Source organism: Eschrichtius robustus, chromosome 8 (assembly GCF_028021215.1).
Source record: "Eschrichtius robustus isolate mEscRob2 chromosome 8, mEscRob2.pri, whole genome shotgun sequence".
In the NCBI taxonomy this organism is placed as follows: domain Eukaryota; kingdom Metazoa; phylum Chordata; class Mammalia; order Artiodactyla; family Eschrichtiidae; genus Eschrichtius; species Eschrichtius robustus.
The window spans coordinates 70,274,726-70,293,516 of NC_090831.1; the positions used below are offsets into that span (position 1 = coordinate 70,274,726).

General features: G+C 41.6%; 1 protein-coding gene across 2 annotated transcripts in view; it reads left to right on the forward strand.

The window, feature by feature from the left end:
• Positions 1-16,144, forward strand: part of SLC25A13 (solute carrier family 25 member 13) — a 203,212-nt gene extending 187,068 nt beyond the window's left edge. For both annotated transcript variants that reach the window (XM_068550618.1, XM_068550619.1), the window contains exons 15-18: positions 4,353-4,491; positions 14,397-14,555; positions 14,647-14,737; positions 15,011-16,144. In XM_068550618.1, coding sequence (XP_068406719.1) covers positions 4,353-4,491; positions 14,397-14,555; positions 14,647-14,737; positions 15,011-15,197 — 576 coding nt within the window. In that variant the 3' untranslated portion in view covers positions 15,198-16,144. The remainder of the gene's footprint in view (positions 1-4,352; positions 4,492-14,396; positions 14,556-14,646; positions 14,738-15,010) is intronic.
• Positions 16,145-18,791: the final 2,647 nt, after the last annotated feature.

Here is an 18,791-nt window from a genome sequence, read left to right on the forward strand (position 1 = left end):
ACGCAGGCTCTTGGGCAGCATGGAATGTTTCCCTTTATTATAAAGTTGCCTGTTCATAATGGCTGATCACTTAGTAAAAATGGTACGTGGGGCAAGTAGAATTCAAGTCAAACAGGTTTACGTTTTGATGTAGGACTGGAGGATGGGTGTTCACTGAGAAGTGAAGGATTTATCAAGGAATCTGGGGAACATTCTCACTGTTGGAACTTTAAATGCCTTTCTCACATCCTGTCTCCCTTTTCATTGTGCCAAACTGGCACCTGCCTTTGTGCCTTAGGCCTGGAGGAAGTCGGGGGGTGGGGGAGGGGGGGGGAGACCAGGGAAATTTAATAAGCCTGTGCCTTTTTCTTCAACCCTTTGCAAAGTTAGCTTTCCTTGGGAACTGGGCTTTGATGCCTGGGGTGTGAGAGAGGTGAGAGACACCTCATGACTCAGGAGAAGTGATGTGCTGCCGGGAGATGCCTGAGCAGGTGCTGGGCTGTGGGAGGATGCAGGCTCTGGGAGAGGAGGCAGGGACCACAGACCTCCTCATCCCCACCGGCCCTCACACTTGTCCTGGACTCGATACTTTACATGGGGCTTTAATAATTATTTCCTTGTGTATTCCTAAACCCCTGTCCCCCTCCCTGCCCCGAAGAAGGCAACCTTTGGCCGTTTTGACAGGAGAGGAAGGTTCAGAGCTCAGTTTCCCCCAGTGCTCTTTCATTACACAGCCACACAGCCATAGAGGGGAGGGTACCTCTCTCAGGTCCCAGGGCTGCTTCATACCTTGCTCAGTGGAAATGAGAGTTTCTAAATGTTTTCACTTGCTGGCTAGATGGTCCTGCCTCTGTGGAGCAGAGATGGTGGCCATTCCACAAGGTATCTTTCTTCCTTCACTTTCCCTTTCCTTCCTGTTTTTCAGATAATGAAAAACCTGAAACGTCTTACAGAGTCTCACCTTGGCTCCAGCATGCGTAAATTATTTAAGCACGTTGTCTGATCCCTGGTAGGAAAAATACAGCATATTTCCGACCATTTTTCCTTTAGTGTTTCACAGTGTAGCTCTGCCTTTTCCTTAGATGTGGTCTTTCTTTGTTCGTTTGTTCATCTGTGTTTTGATCAAGTCATTTTTCTTCTTAGTCATCTGGAACTGTTTTCAAACATCTCTTAAAGCATATCACACCTCTTATTAGGCTCTATTCTCACACTGATACATGATTTACTGTCACAATTTCAGGAAAGCAGAGTTCCTTCTTGGGAGAACCCAGCTGCTTCTTCACTTGGCCTTACTCTTCTTGTGTCACAGGGATGTTTCTAATTTCAGGTCACGTATCAGGGTATCCCAAGCCTCTCATTTCTCTCTTTAGTTGTGGTGTTTTCTGTGGGAGTTAGCAAAGCCAAATCAGTGTCACCAGGAACATGTCTTAGGCCCTAACAGCCCAAGATTTTGTTGTTTTCTAAATTAAATCAGACAGTAGTTTCTGGCTCCTGGTTGCTTACACTCTGAAATAGGCAACACTGACGTAGGCAGATATACAGCATTGAGAAAGTGTAGACAGCGTGGAGCCGTGTGGAATCTACTCCTTGTCTATCTTCTACTTACTTGGAAAGGGTGGTGTTTGGGTTTAAATGAATGGAGAGGAGGTATTTAAGAGGTTGATGTGCCTAGCTTAGCAGTCATCAAAGACGACGTAGAGTGATAGGTGTGCCTGGATTGATCAGATGAATGGGGCATTGAGTAGCTTTACCTGAGAGGAATCAGGCCGACCAGGAGAGGAAAATGGGAAAGTGAAGTCATTACAAAGCTTCGACAAGGGTGACAGTACCGGGCCTAATCCACAGGACAGCCAAGACCATGATGATGGTGGAGTTTTTAAAACGGCATACGGAAAAGGAATTTAGGCAGTATGGCTGAGGAGATGTTAGACTGTACCGCCCCCTCCCTCTCCCACAAAAAAGAAAACCAAAAAACTGGATAGCATGAATTTAAGGAGAAGAAAAGCATAACTGAACCACAGAAGCATGACCCCGACTATGGAACAGCTGATAATATTACTGTTGAAGGTGGTGCTCCAAAACATATATGGTGGGTGCAGTGTTTACCTCTTGCTGGTGAGAATTAAGGGCACTTTAAATTTTTAATACTTTCCTATTTTGTCTGTGATAGGCACTTAGCATTTTCTAATCAGGGGGGAAAAACATGTTAAAGGGAAAATATTACCAGCAAAAAAAGAAAAAAAAAAAAATGAGCAGAGCATATAGACTGAAGTTCTATAGATACAGAAATTTGGGAGATGAGGTCCATAGTCAAAACTAATAGATTTAGTAAAAAGCAAGATTTGTGTGAGGAGGAATTTTATCATCCTAAAAATTACTCCGAAGTGATTTGTTTAGTAAGTCAGTAATATGGCAATTTTTTTTTTTTTTTTACTATATTGAAGGAGCCAGACATGAAGATTTAACTGATCTTCATATGAGTTGGTCATTTGGTATTTAATTTGAACGTCTCCTGGACAGACTCTGCATGTGAGCAAATAGCGAGCAGAACTTATGGGAAGGTTTGTAGGCAAAATAAGGAAAAGGAAGTGAAAATAGACAAACAAATGAGTGATAGTATTGCCCTTACACAGTAACTCCCTGGATTATAACTTTTTGAAAAACTAATCATCAGGAAAGGATTGGACGCTACATGGATACTGGTGTTATACTGTACTTTTTCCCCTTGAAAAAACTGGGAGAGGTGGAAAAAACTTGAGCGTCCTGAGTTTTGGACCTGTCTCTGGCACTGCCTCCAAGGAGGTCCCTTAAGCAAGCCAACAGCAAGGCCCTTAATAAATGTGTGATTGATAGGTTAACTGTCCTGGGCATCAATTTACACATGTATAAAATGAGGAATTTGGGTGTGGTGAATTTTGTAGTTCTTCTTTTCAGTTATGCATTTAACAGTTTGGGTGTTAACAGAAGTGTGGGCTGATTGGCCATACGTGATGGGGGATCTGTACTCAGAGTGGCCAGAGGCAGCTTAACACATCCATGGGTGAGTTGATTGAAGAATAGCCGACATGACAGAATCCAGATTCCAAGCATTTGTTCTGGTTGGAAGGATGGGCCAAACTAGGATGAAGTTTAATAGGATTAAACACAAAGCCCTGCTTATGTTACTTGTTTAGGACAACTAATTAAGTTACAGTAGACCTAGGTTAATAGTGGTTCATGTGAAAAAGACTAAGGGCTTTATTACCCACAAGCTCAGTGTGAGTCGGGAGTGTAATGCGGGTGTCAGAAAAGCAAAGGCTGCAGTAACAGATGTGTAGTGTTAAGGAACTTTGACAGATTAGAGGCTGGCATCAGGCAAATACCCGAGAGCCAACATCACTAGACCTCAATAAATGTCACTGGGCTTGGCTAGATCTGTGGAATCTGGATGGATTCATTATTTTCCTTGAAGAATCTCTAAATTTGATGAAAATTTTTAGGCATTAGAAATCTGTGAAGAAATGGTATTAGATCATTAAGTGTTGAAAAGGGGGGCTTCTGAAGGTAGGTAGGTTTAGCCTACCTAAAACACAGTATATGTCTTGTGGTTTTCATTAGAATTTTATATCATATTTCTGGGCATGCATCAATTTTCAAGGCCTCCCCATGGCATTATTTTGGCACCAGAAATTATTTGGTGAAGACTTTGCCTTAGTTGCTAATTTTTCTACACAGAGCTCTTGAGTATATAGGAATTATTATAAACATTTTAAGGCTTTAGGACAGGCATTTATCAATGTTTCATAAACCCTGCGGCAGTCGGGCTAAGTATATGAATAAATTGGGGGAATCCATGAACCCCTTGAAAAGGTGTCTAATTTTTTACATATGTGTAATTTTTTCTAGCAAAGAGTCCAACATTTTCATCAGAGTCTCAAACAATATGAAAAACAAACCCCTTCCCCTACCACCTTTATAATTTGTCCACTTTCTAGTGTGTAAACACAGAGGTATCTTGGTTGTTGCTGCCCATCTAATGAGAACAGATCCTCCTTGAAATGCCAGTGACCTGCCGTCAATTAGGGATTTAAAAGGATGTGGCAGGCAGAGCTCCGAAAATGTTTTCATCGAAATCTTACCATTAGAATAAACAAGAACTCTCCCCTCGCACTTATACCACACAGTAAAATGTTTTATTTTAAAATACAAGATTCTGATTTATTACTTGCAGAATTTGGGTTATATATATATTTTTTTCTGTTCCCCTTTCAACTTGTAAGTACAAATTTGGTCTTCTCCAGGAATATTTTGTTCTGAGGGAAGTTCCAAGGAAGCTTGATCTTCTCAATGGGATATGTGTTTCATGTGGTTTTTCTTCCTTTTCAAACGTACAGGGTGCCAAAGCATGCTTTCTGCGGGACATTCCTTTCTCGGCCATCTACTTCCCATGCTATGCTCATGTGAAGGCTTCCCTTGCAAATGAAGATGGGCAGGTTAGCCCAGGAAGCCTGCTCTTAGCTGGCGCCATAGCCGGTGAGTGTCCTCAGAGCTCTGTTCCCACCGTGCCACTGCACTGGAATTTTTGCTTATAGTTCTCGACAGGGTACATGTGAGATGGCTTTAGATTGCTTTGAAGAGCTACTAAAATGAAAGGGAAAGAAATGAATCTTACTTCTGGCGGGTTAGACTATTAGACAAGCTTAATTTCTCAACCCCAAAAAAAGCTCGTTAACAATTGGTGCATTTGTAGTATTGTTGGATTCCAATTCAGGTTCCATGTCATTTCATAGTTTCACTTCGTGGTGTAAGAACAAGAACTGTTCAGTCAGAAGTTTTTAAAAATGTTAATACTTATGCCTTAAAGGTGTCTAACCAAAATAGTACATAAAACTTGTCCAGAATTTAAGCAGTAGTTATTGTCATTGAGAGAAAAGAAATGTAATGGAACTAGAAACAGCTTGGGTCTATTAGATACCTGATTTCCTGCTAGCTGTGTAAGGTTGTAAGATTGGGACGGGGGGCGGGGGGTGTGTGTGTATTGAATCTCAGAGAGAAATGACTGTCTTCTATAGTGCTACAGTGAAAGTATCAACAGAAGAAAATAGATGCAGACGTTGGCTTCTACATTCCCAGTGTAAATCCTTAGAGGAAATTTGATTATAGCCCCAGCAGGAATGAGTTCATTCTTTGATGCTTCTCCTTGTTTAGAGACCCTAAAGGCTAGAACAGTCTGGATTAGCTCTCCAGGTGGTGACAAACACTTAATGAGTTAACAGACCCTAAGGCAGTCATGGGGTGCCTGGGTCCAAACAATTTTGATACAGGTGTTGTTCTCTTCAGACATGTGGCTTGAGTCTCTTGAGAACTACCCCCTGCTTTGAGAAGTTGTTTGCTGTTTTGTGAGCCCCGTGTCCTGCCTGTAGCCTGGGGAGCCCTGGAGGCGGGAACCCATGGAGCTCCTCTGTAATTCTTGGTTAATCCCTTTTCTTCAAAGGTGGTGATGTTGGTGTATGAGGCAGGGCTGTCCTTTCCTGGCTGGCTGCTCAGGGAGCCTCGTTGTATGAGTAGCAGTGAGACCACTCTACCTAAATCAGAAAAGCATGATCTCAAGACTCAACCATAGAATTCCCTGTTTTAATCCCAGTTTGACCGTTGACTCACTCACTGTGTCCTTTATATGTCGTTTACAGATGTATAAACGATAATAGCTTTTGAACCAAAAGGGTGTAATACAATTTATTTCCAGTTATTTACTTGAAATAAGGTAGGACCTACTGGGGAGAACTAACATACCACTTAGTAGTATGTGACCTCGGGCAAGGTTACTTAAGCTCCCCGGGCTTGGTTTTCTCAGCCATAAAGGGAGATGGTAATTGTACTGACTGGAGAGAGTGGTTATGAGGCTCTAGTGAGAGCACCCATGTGGAGGACTTAGCCTGTAGCCTGGCAGAGAGTAAATACTCAGTACATGTTAGCCATCATTATGTTGAATCCAAGAGAATCTGTCTGTAAATAACTCCAAAAATCAATTGCGAAATCAGAAGATAAGTATTAGAGCTCAGATCAAAGTCTAGGACATTCTCCAAGCTTTGTTTTCTTTGAACCACAAAAATATTGCCTTTAACTCTTCCCTTGGAGAAGATAGCTACCCAGACATAATTTTTGTCTCTGGGTACAAGTTTTCCTGGGTGATCCGTGCTGCCAGAACTGTAGAAATTATGAGTGGATTTTTTTTCTCTTTTAAAGTTTATTGTCTTCTATTTTTTGTAGGATTATGAAAATATTGACCATTGTAAAATATTTGGAAAGTATCGGAACACGTAAATAAGATAACAGTATCCATTATTCCATGACTCTAAGATAATCACCATTTAATATTTTTGCTAATTTCTCCCCCCCTTGGATGGTTTTTAACAGAACTGTGATCACATTATAGGTATGTGGTTTTCACTTCGTTTTGGAAGCATTGTTCACCATCACAGCAAAATGGTTCATGGCATGTGCTGTGGGGTCAGACTATCCGGGTTCAAATTCCAGTTTCCCTGCTGAGAACTGTATGACCTGAATGAGTTACTTAATGCCTCTCGGCTTGTTTCTCCACCTCTATATGGAAATAAGAATAGTCTTAGTCTCATAAGATTATTATGAGGATTAAGTGAATTAATGGATATAAAGATCCAGGAAAGCACCTGGCACATAATAAGTATTTTTAAATGTTCAATAATAATATTAATTTTCTTATGTCATTTAAAACTTTGTAAACAAAATTTTTAATTGCTGCATACTTATATCATCTTCAATCTTAGATAACAAACTTTTTTTTCAAAAAAAATTTAAATACATGGTATTGTTAAAAAAAACATCTTTGTGCATAAGGCTTTTCTCCCTATTCTGGATTGTTTTCTTGGGAGAAATAAATTCTCTGAAGTGAGTTTGCTGGTTAAAAAAAAAAAAAAAAAAAATTATGATTGTTTTTAAGGCATTGCCACGTCCTTCTTGAAAGTTTGAACTGCTTTACATCCCCATTCTGCTATTATTTTAGCCCTCTAGCCATCCTGTTGTCTTTCAGAGTTGTTTTCCACATACCTTCTGTATTAGTTATTTGTTGCCACATAACAGGTTACCCCAAACTTAGCAGTTTCAAACAACAAATGTTTATTATCCCAGTTTCTGTGGGTTGGGAGCAGCTTATCTGGGGACCTGTGGCTCGAGTCTGTCATGAGGTTGCAATCAAGACGTCAGCCAGGGCTCTAGAAGGCCTGACTGGGGTCGGAGGACGCACTTTCAAGACGGCTCAGTCGCACGCACGGCATTGGCAGGACCGTCAGTTCCTTGCCACAGGGCCTCTCCATAGGTCCTTGCATGTCCTCATGACACAGCAGCTGGCTTCCCCCAGAGCAAGACCAGAGAGAGCGGGAGGAGGGAGAGGGAAGGACAGGGCAGGAGAAGTTGGGGGAGGAGGGGTAGAAGAAGAGGAAGCAAATAGAAGCTGCAGTGTCTTTATGACCAAGGCTTGTAAGTCGCACTCCTTCATTTCCACACCGTCCTATTAGCCCTACCGATCAGCCCTCCGTAACGTGCACGAAGACGATGGAGAGGCAGAGGTGTGAACACCAGGAGGTGAAGATCACTGAGGCCCATTTGGGAGCGAACTGCCACACTGACTATAGAACGTTTACTTTCATTTTATTGTCCATCTTCCCCTTCCCTGTAAGGCAGGATAATGTAAGACAGACTTTGTCATTGGTTTTTTCTTGAAAGGACAGATAAGCCACAAAGCTTGATGGTCTTTATCTTCCACAAACCTATATAAACTATGTAATGAGAAGTAAGCTACTTTCTTAGTTTCATAACAGATATCAGAAGCCAATGGCAACTGTCATAACCTCCATTCTCATTAAAGTTAGGGATGTTTCTGTTATCCAGTTTTTTAGCCTTATTTGGAGGTTCCAGTCAATGTGGTAAATATGAAAAGGAAGTAAGAGGCATAAATATTAGAAAAGAAGAAATGAATCTATCATTATTTGAAAATGATTGTTTACCTGAAAATCCAAATTAAAATGCCTAAAAATGTATCAGAGTTAATAAGATTAATAATGTTTTTTTTTTTTTTTTTTAGTAAGATAAACACAAAAATCTATATCCAGTGATAAGCAGTTAACTGATGTCCTGGGAGGAAGCAGGGCCACCATCTGCTGAGCGTAGAGCCTTGCAGGCATGCTCGGCCCGGGAGCTGAATTCGGTATGGAAAGGGCAAGAAGACTGTGGTCAGAAGTGTGCCCAGTGCAACACCATCAAGAAGGGCAGTGAGCACAAAATGCACCACACGTGTGTGGGCTGTTGGCTGTAAGCCAGATCAGACCCCCATGTTCCTCTTGTGGATACCAGGGGAAGAAAGGCATCTCCTCAGGAGAGGACACAGTAATGGGGTGGGTATGCACAGAAGCCCAGGAAGTAGGTCCCAGGGCCAGAGTGATCTTTGTTGTCATTAAGAGAAAGGAGAAAAGCTGATCTCAAAATAAGCTATGAGGAATAGTAATTGACCACTAACTTATTTATTATAAGAAATGTCTTAATGCTATTTTTATGTTATATAAAATACACATTTTAATATAAAATATGATTTTTATATTTTATATTTCAATTTATCTCACACAGGATATGTATATTTTTTGTTGAACAATACTATTATATATAAGATGGATCTGGGTTCAGTGAACATGATTTTACCTTTTATGTTTTGACAGGAATTTCAGTTATTCAGTAAGTGTTACCTTACTTTCTCTAAAAATTTGATTTGATTTAAAGTTAGATTGCTTTAGTAATATACAGCTTTTTAACAGGTGGTTGTTAGTATCTTAAAACGTAGAGAATATTAAATTTTTTTAGGTCTACGTATCTAGTGATAAACTAGGAAGATCTTTAGATACTGGGAATGTCTCCATTAATTCGCAGGATCGAGTTAAGACCAACAGATATTTGAATTTATGTTCATCAGCCAAAGTGCCTCATGTGTCAGAAGGTGAGGGTTGAAGCAAGGGGCCTGAAATTAAGGGACCAAATTCTGACTCACTCTAATTAAGTGTTACTTTTTTGATTAGGGAAGGGCATTTCAATATGGTTTAGGGATAATATCAAATGAAGGCTATCTAATACTTCTCAAATGTTATAGACTGACCGCTCATCCCAGATGATCTTGTCAGAGTGGAGAGGTAGAGGAACAAGTCAGACTGCAGTGATGGTCTTGTGATCTTGTCTTTGAATTAATTAGCTTTAGACTAAGTAGTAATTCAGGAATATCTTTAAAAGCTGTTCAAAACACAGATATGGAAGAGTTATGTGTGTGACTGATCATGATGCTTTTACAAATGTATTAGAAGAATTAAGTTAGGAGAAAAGTACCATTGGCACATAATTATATAAAATGTAACAATTTTTAAATTATGTGGACATAAAGCTTAAGATAATTTAAAAGCAATTCTTAGATCCTTAAAAAAAAAAGAGTAATGGAGAGGTTGGATCAAGGTAATGGACTGAGCATGTTGATCCATCTCTCCTCCCAAATACCTTAAAATGTTAGAAAATACGTGTTAAAAAACTCTTTATTAGCACCAGCCTTCAGAAGATAGGAACCAAAACCTGAAACAAGTGAAAAATGCCACAGCCCAAAACACCGGCAGGAGAAACGACTTTTATTAATGTAAGAGCAAAACCAGATAATTTTAACCTCGGAGTGAACAATAGATAAAATGCCTTGAGTGTTGGGGGAGGTTTTAGGGTAAATCATTAACAAGAGTTAAGGAACTGCATGTACTGCCGGAAGGTCGGCTTGCTCCTCTCTCTTCTCCTTTTTATATGGAACTTCAGGCAACATTTGAATCGAGGCTAAAAGCCCAGAGCTGTATTCTAAAGGAAGGGAACACTTGCCTGGAGAGGGCAGTTGTAAAGAACTGAAAGAAAGCAGGGCAAGGCTTAACGGTAATTCCAGACCTTTACCACAGATGCAGGGGGAAAAAAAAAATGAACTAATAGCAGCTCTTCCAAAGAGGGGTAGAAAATAATTCCTTCTACCTCCAGAGTGAAGCACCCCGCATTGCAGGATTTGGAAGGTCCCTGCCCTGCCAGCCTATCTTAGCCCCAGCATGCAGTTACGGGCCTCACCCATTTCACAAACTCTCTCCATTCAGGAGAGAGGCCTGTGGGTGAGGCTGGCCCAGAGTGTGGTGGAAGCTGTCCACAGCACAAATCAGCCTGTCCTTTGAACTTGAATGTCAGTAGACAGCCAGGGGTCCCCTCAGACAACAAGGAGCAGTAAGGTAAGTAAACAGAAGAATTACAGAGAAAACAGGCAATTCAGGGAACAGAGGAGAACTTTTAAGAACTATAATTAGGGTCCTCAGATTTGAAAGAAACACTCAGTAAGGAGGCTTTCTTGAAAGTTAATAAAAAGATTGCCAAAATTAGAAATCCATAAAAAAAAACACACACCAAATTTGACACATGGAAAGTAAAGTCATGGGAAAAAACAAACAAAAAACTCTAGAATATGGATCACAAATACAGAGATGAAAAATAACAGAAAATTTAAGAGATACGTAGGATGAATCCGAGAGGTCTAACATCTGTTTAATAGGAGTTATCCAGGGAGAAGCAATAAGGAAAAGAGGACAGAAAACCAATCAGTAATGGAAGATTGGCTTCTTGTCTGCGGTGCTGGCTTCCACCAAAATGCCGAGGAGAGCAGGTCTTGATCTGCAGTTACGTTCCCAGCAGGCACGCTCGCCTTCAGGAGCAGGGGCCAAACCAGGGTAGTCCCTCCCAGCCAGGACTCACAGGTACCCCTCACAGACCTCTCGGAGGCAAAATGAAAAGTGAACTTAAGAAAGAGGACAGTGTGGGATATATGAAACAGAGCAGATAAAAGTTAAACCCGAGAGTCGGTCTGAATGACTGCTAACCTTGGCTTACGTGTTTTTGTACAAGAAGCGTCGTTGGGAGGCAGGTAATAGAAAGGGAGACAAAGGGAGGGGGCACCACCTCCTCAGCTTGCAGAGATGTCAGTGCTCATTCGTTGCACACACTGTAACTCACACCTGTGTAACAAACGCTTATGATATTTAGACAAATTGAATTAGTCAGGAAAGGGTGGAAATCAAAAGGGAAGCACCTAGAAGCAGAGAAAATAAAGACCGTAACTAACACAGGATGGCAGAAATCAGTCTACAAGCCACAACTGAATGCGTTCAGTGCCCCTAGTAAAAACAAACACTTTTAGCCAAGTTGTGAAAGAAAATCTAGTCACCTGAAATTCGAGAAAACAGTGACATAGAAAGATGGAAAGAGAATGGATTGAAAAATATGTACCAGGCAAATACCAACAATAAGCAAGTGTAGCAATATTAATGTCAAACTAAATGGAATTCAGGAGTTTAAAAATAGCATTCAGAAGCACAGAGGCATATTTTACACTTAGAAAAGATAAAGTTCACTAAGAAGCCTCTCTGTATTATCAACATAATATCGTCTTATAAAACCTCAAGTTAAAAGTATGAGAATGTGGTATTTTCTCTTTCTTAAATGAAAATCATTACACTTTTCTTAGAAACTGATACATCAAGTAGGTAATATAGATAAGGGTGCAAAGGGATTCTGGCAAACTTAACCTTGATCCGAAATGCATAGATATTAACTCTGTGTCCCATAAACAGAGAAGCACATTTTTTTTTACAAATACTAATGGGATATTTGTGAAAATTAAGGCTGACTTACCCCAAAGTTGTATTTTTTGTCATATGATATCTGTTTATTGGTCTTTGCTGGGTTTTCTTTTTTTTTTTTTTTTTTTTTTTGAGGTACAGTTGAGGTACAATATTATATAAGTTTCGGTTGTACAGCATAGTGATTCACAATTTTTAAAGGTTATATTCCATTTGTAGTTATTGTAAAATATAGGCTGTATTCCCTGTGTTATACAATATATCCTTGTACCAAAGCTGTGTTTTGCCAATCATGCTTTCTTTTTGTTGTAAATGACCTTCTACTCTCTAGCTGCTGGGCACCCCCTTAAAGAGTTATAATTTTTTTATTGACTGGAGAACACCCAAATTGTTCCAGTCACACAGGTAGCAGGTGGCCCCAAGGTCTCACCATTTGTCTCATCACTGAAGCACCAGCTGGGCAGCGGTCCCCTTCCTGTTGAGGAACCTAAAAGCTGCCTCCCTGTTGCCTAGCCTTCTCTTGCTCTCCCATCTTTGGGAAGAGAGAAAACTTGACCTCTTTTTGTTGTTGTTGTTGTTTTTATTTGGTTGCACTGGGTCTTAGTCGTGGTACGTGGGCTCCTTATTTGTGGCATGCGAACTCTTAGTTGCGGCATGCATGTGGGATCTAGTTCCCTGACCGGGAGTCAAACCCGGGACCCCTGCATTGGGAGCACGGAATCTTAACCACTGCACCACCAGGGAAGTCCCAAGACTTGACCTCTTGCTCAGCGTTGTCTTTACCCTTTTGCAAGCCGGGAGAGACCAGGCAAATTGGCTCAGAGTCTTTGCCATCCCTGACCCCCCAAATCAACACATCTCCGGTGGCCAAGCTCTTCCTAGTAGATGCTGCCTTCCTGGCCTTGCTCTGGAGCAGCCTGATGCTATTCTCCAGGTGAATTTAGCAAATCTCCACACCAGAAATCCCCTGTCCACAGGGATATCCACAGTCCCTCCGAGGCCCTGGCAGCTGTCCTCCTAGGAGAGGTGGGAGCTGGGGGCGGAGAGGATGAGAGTCATGTGCAGGCTGCCATGTTTCCAGTACCCCACCCCCCCCCCCCAACACACACACCAATCACTTTTTACCAGACAACTTGCTAAACATCTTACACGTTTCTCTTGGCATTTTTATTCCACTGATCAATGTCTTTCCTCCCTGCCCTCCCCAATACTTCTCTCTTTTTTCATAACAAGTAGCTATTTATGAAAACTGCCCTAACTGAAGGAAACTTTTTACCCATTTTATTGCTTGTATGTCTTTCACATTCACACTCGGACATGCCTGCCCACGCTTGTAGGGAGGATTTTATTGCGTGTCTAAAGCAGACAGCCTTGCTAAACTCTTTCTAAACCAGGAAGTGAAACAAAATTGGTGGTGTGAACACAGTGGGTTTCTAAGCATTTTTCATGTTTCCTTCCATTATGTTGGAGGATAAATTCCTGGCTCAAAGTTGAAATAATTCCTCTAAGCTAATAGGAAATTCAGTATGACTTATCCAGTGAAGCACTGGATATAAAGTGAGCTTTCTCACATGCAAAAACGTGATGCATTTTATAAAAACTGTTAGGATGAATGTTTGAGGAGCTTAGTGTAGATGGAAGAGGAAAAGATACAGCTTAGTGATATAAATACAAACGTGTACTCTGCAGATTTCCCCCGGGCACATACGCACACACTGTAACTTTAAAGCTGTCTGTTAGAAGGATGAGATGGAGTTGGGAGCCAGACCACGTTGGTTTGGACAGAAATTCTTACAGAATTATTAAGCCGTAAAAAAAGCAAAGGAGATTTATGCATCTGCATTTGACCAGTTTGGTTTGGAATAGGTTCATAATGGAAAAGTAATAAAACCATAAGAGACAGTGTCTTCTGAGTACAGTCTCGCTTTTAAAATATCTAAACATGGGCTGCCCCAGTTTGGATAAAATGACTGTAGAAAAATTTCCCATTGGTAATTTTGGGAGGGTTTTTTTTGTTGTTGTTGTTGTTTCTTTTTCATTGATTATCAGCCAATATAAATTTTAAGCTTTCTGTCATATTTTTTCTGGAGATGTCAGTCATAGGAAAGAGGAATCCTGAAGTGTTATCCGTGGGGGCCTCCCCTTCAGGTCACTACACACACACACACACACACACACACACACACACACACACACTGTTTGTTTAGCTGTCAGTAAAGTCTTTTTCTGATGTAAATGAAGAGGTTAGGGTTTGGAAGGTGGGGGGGTGGTTGAGTGTGTGTGAGAAGGCACCTCCGGTGACTGTCAGAAAAGCAGGAAGAGGAAACGGATAACAAGCTTCACCTCTGAAAACATCAGACCTAGTAACTCTGATTTCCACGGGAAAGCAAAAGAAAAAACAAACAAACAAAATCTTTCTCCGTTTGTTCTCAGCCACTCGAAGTCATCGTCTTGATAAATAATTCCTTAAAACTATTTAAGAACATAAGCGCAACAAACAGAGGCTGGTGATCTGGAGACGAGGCGTGTGCTCCTCTAGGTGTGCTGGAGCCTCCATCACTGCGGACGAGAGTCACAGCTGTGCTTCCCAGAGGGGACAGCAAAGAGGCATTTGATTTCATCCGATTCTTAACTTTCTTTCCACGGCCGGCAGTTCAAAGCACAGTTCTTTTTATATAGTGAGAATGTGACCGGACTGCGAAGGTGTTGTCTTTCCTGCAGGTATGCCTGCGGCATCTCTAGTGACCCCCGCTGATGTTATCAAGACACGATTACAGGTGGCCGCCCGGGCCGGCCAGACCACTTACAGCGGAGTGATAGACTGCTTTAGGAAGATCCTTCGGGAAGAAGGCCCAAAAGCTTTGTGGAAAGGAGCTGGCGGTATGGAAATAATTTGCTCTTAACTAAACCTTTGGTGTCAGGTGAATTTTTAAAATCTAATTGCATCTGTTATTTCTTATTTTTTTCAAAGCTCGTGTGTTTCGTTCCTCCCCCCAGTTTGGTGTAACTTTGCTGACCTATGAATTGCTGCAGCGATGGTTCTACGTTGATTTTGGAGGAGTGTAAGTATCCTGCTAAATTTCAGCTGCTTCTAATACTCTGTTGTCATTGAGAAAGGTATGTCTATTTAGTCCCTACGATGAAGTAGAAAAGATGTAGGAAAATCCTGAAGTCACGTTATCAAACTCATTTCAAAAGGGAACATACAGCTAACTAGAATTCCACAATTCCTCTCTGATCCAGACGTTAGCAGTTTCTGAACGTTTTTTTTACCAAGCTAAAAAAACAAAACAAAACAAAAACTCAGATTCTCGCTCTATTTTCTCTCCTTTTAGGAAGCCCATGGGATCAGAGCCAGTTCCTAAATCCAGGATCACACTGCCTGCTCCCAATCCCGATCACGTTGGGGGCTACAAACTGGCAGTTGCGACGTTTGCAGGGATTGAAAACAAATTTGGGCTTTACCTACCTCTCTTCAAGCCGTCAGTATCTACCTCACAAGCCATTGGTAGAGGCCCGTAGGAGGACCGTCCCTGGGCTATTGCTGTGGCTTTGTTGTTACGCAATAAAGAATGCCCCATCTTGGACTGAAGCAACACTTCATTCCTTTCACTTCCATCTCCTGTTTAAATTCAAGTCGAGGCTTTTTATAAGGTGAAATCATTTATTTTCTGTGTGGTTTCTTAACCTAGATCATTGTGAAATTTTTCATAATTATTCTTTGGGCCTCTGCTCACAAACCTTTGTGTCTGACATTTGCTGGGATTTGGTCAACACTAACCTGATTTGGAGGAAGAAGCAAGTCTGAATACAAATTAGAACCATTCTCCTTAGGATTAGGATTATAGTCCCGAAGAGGCGATTGAGAGGGGATCATGGTGCTCAGAGCAAAAGTGTTCCGTGTCTGTTTAACCTGGTAGGAGACTGGGTGCATATTTATGAAAGTAAAAAATACTGGAAGAAATGAAAACATTATCAGAAATAGCCAGCCTGGCTTCAGATTTTAAGCATGCACTAATTCTGTCTCTGGATTATATTATGAAGCTTTTATGTGAAACATGTTTTTTTGTAATGAAAACCACATTGAAGATGTTTAATAATCATATTCTGTTACTGGTACTAAGACTACTAGGGAGAAGTCTTTTGTGCTTTAGCGAGAGTACTGTTGGCACTGTACTCTGTAGACGGAGAAACCAGGATACGCAGCATCTCTCCTGATTCGGGGTGACTGCTCATATGAGGCACATGTGCTGATTGCTGCCTATTTCAATAAACACTGTAGAAAAACGCGTGCCTGCCTGTTACTGGTACCTACCCTCGCCGCCTCCCAATCCCCTGTAATTGGCATCCATCTGCTTTTAAAATCCATTTTATCTTGAATCATGGAAGAAAAATACATTGCAATACAAGTTTTTATTTCATTTGTGGTGCCTTGCACAATGGTCCGAAGGCTCATGTGTTTGTGAAGAAGGAAATAAACTATTTTTAAAGCTACTGAATTGTTTGCTCTTGTTATGTCATGTGGCGAACGACCGCAATAATTGTCATCATTGGACTCTCTGTGTTTCATTTTGAGGGCGATTTGTTCGTACTGGCACGGATATGTCCTCGTCTTTCAAGGTGACGTGTACCCTTGTCTTCAGTATGCCAGTTCGGCGTGAATAAGAGAAACTACATTTAACCCCAGATGAGCGAGGAACCTAGCAAACTGACACTTGTTCTAGTCATTCTCGGTGCTTTTGGCAGTTTCTTATCGTGAGAATTAATATAAAGCTTCACTGGCAGTTGGGCGTGAAAACTGGTATGAAACGGCAATGGTATTTTCTAATTTTCTCTGACTCTTCCTCATACCAAAACCATATACCACTGTGTCTGACCTTCGGTAATATTTGGCCAACACTGTAATGACCGGTGGAAAGGTGTTAGTCTTGAACAGAACTTAGGGCTCTTCTTCTTAGGCTGCAATCATGCTCCTGAGGAGGCTGCTGAGTAACTTATCAGCAGTGAGTTTGAACTTTCTGTTTCTGCGAAATTCACCTCCAGATGGCACAGCCATTTTTCAGTCTCTTGTCTTGCTGTAGGTCAGCAGGTTGGCATTCAAAGTTATTGTTCAAAATTGGAAAATGCAGACACCATCCATGAGTCTGTTTTGTTTTGTTTTTTTCAGTGAACAAAAGCTTTGTTATTTTCACCAGAGATAGGACAAATACATACATGGCTCCCTCATGGTTTTGGTTTGGCAAACACCAAAGAGAAACCCCTCCGTCTCCCTGAACTCACCCCTAATCCCTGCTCAAAGTGACAAGTGGTATTTATATTTTAATCTCAAAGACCAGTCACAAGACTCCAAATATGTCTTAGAAATTTAGGTGGTGTTACAATAACAAAGCACTCAAGCTTTGGTATTTTGAATGTGGAGGAAAGTCCCCGAGTGTAAATCACTGCATTCCTTTTCTTCACGTGCTTGAAATTTTATAGAAGATCAAATTTTCATGGTATAAACACTGACCCAAATCTCAGACATGGTGCATTGCCCTGCTTGCTTCTTTAAGAGCCGCTGCATTTGTTGGGAGAGTGTCTTGGCTTCCCTTAGATGTACCTGTAGCTGAAGGCGATTCTCTTTAGTAAGTGAGAAACCTGAGGTACCAGGAAGCCAAAGGAGATAGGGCCACAGGGCTGTGTTTCTTTAAAATCCTCGGCTTAATCTGTTCAGGGATAGGCAGAGACTTAAGACACTTTGAAGGAGGCCTAATTTCCATCTGAGTTGTGCTCAGTGGGTGGTGTGACTGTGACATCCTTGAATAGAACTGCAATCACCGTGTGGTGAAAACCACGTCAAATTTGTTCTGGGTTTTTCTTCTTCCTGAAGTGACAGCACAATACGTCGGCAGTGCTGTGGCTGCCGTTTGCAGCTGCTCCTTTTCCTCGATGCTGAGGAACTGAAAGCTGTGTAACTCCCACCCATGGGGACCAGCCTCCCCCCCTGCCCTGCCAGCGCTGGAGTGTCTCCCTCTGCCCTTGGTCCACCCTCGTGACTGCTTGGGGGGTGGGGAAGAGGCCTGACTTTTGTAGCAGCTTTTTTTTTTTTTCTAGGAGGGGAAAAAATGTGGAGCTGACCACAGAATGAACACACTGATTCTTGGGTTCCAGTCGTGGCTGGGTTTCTTGAGGCTGGGTGGCATGCTGTCGCCAAGCTCATGCTACACCTCATAACCCACAACCATTCGCTGTGCTCCCTGGGGTCGCCTTAATCCCAAGCAGCCGGGGTTGCACAGGGGAAAATAAGAATTCTGGCACAGAGAGGAGTCATTTAAGTGCTTATTGCATTTCAAGCTTCAGTTTTTACTTAGCTAAAATATTTCCCATTGCTGGAAAACAATGTTTAAAATTTTGTGCTTATATGTTATTTAATGGTGTGGCCTATGTAAACCTCAGGATGCTTACATTTTGACAGTCTTCTGGAAATGTTTAACAGCACATAACTCAGTGAGCAGGGAATAAAAACCGGGAACAAATTGTGCTTGAAACTGTAACCTCCCCTGGCTAGGTATTCGGCAAGGCACGTTGGAATTCTTCAGGTAGAGGCAGGGAGATCTCCAGTAATGGAATTTGGTGAATCCTGTCTTGTGGCCCCATTTATCAACCTTCTAGATAAACCCTAAGAGTCATCATGTGCTTTTTACTGTAGAGGCCATCCTTGTGGGGATGAATTTGTGTCTTTGCCACTGAGCAAAATCCCATTTTAAATTCAGGGTAATCAGACGCTTTCAGGATGTGGATTTTTCCGAAGATTTTTAGAAGACACGTTCCCTGGTAAGAGCGGTGAAATGTTCTTTCCACAAATGGTACTGCCCACAAAGGGGGCGTGCCTTTTGTTTTACCTTCTGGGAATAACCCAACCCTCACCAAAGAGTTCTGTTTTTGATGTTATGAGGACCACGGTGGGGGGAAGGGGGTGTTTAATGGTTTCATTTTAAGGTCTGAGGCAGCAAAAAGCATTGCCACTTCTATCTTTTAAAACAGTGGCAGTCTTCAGCTTGAAAGCCCAGATTGGGCTCCATGAGGGAAGGTACTATGCTTTGATGCTAGTTCCATAGTGCCTGGAACTTTTAGTAG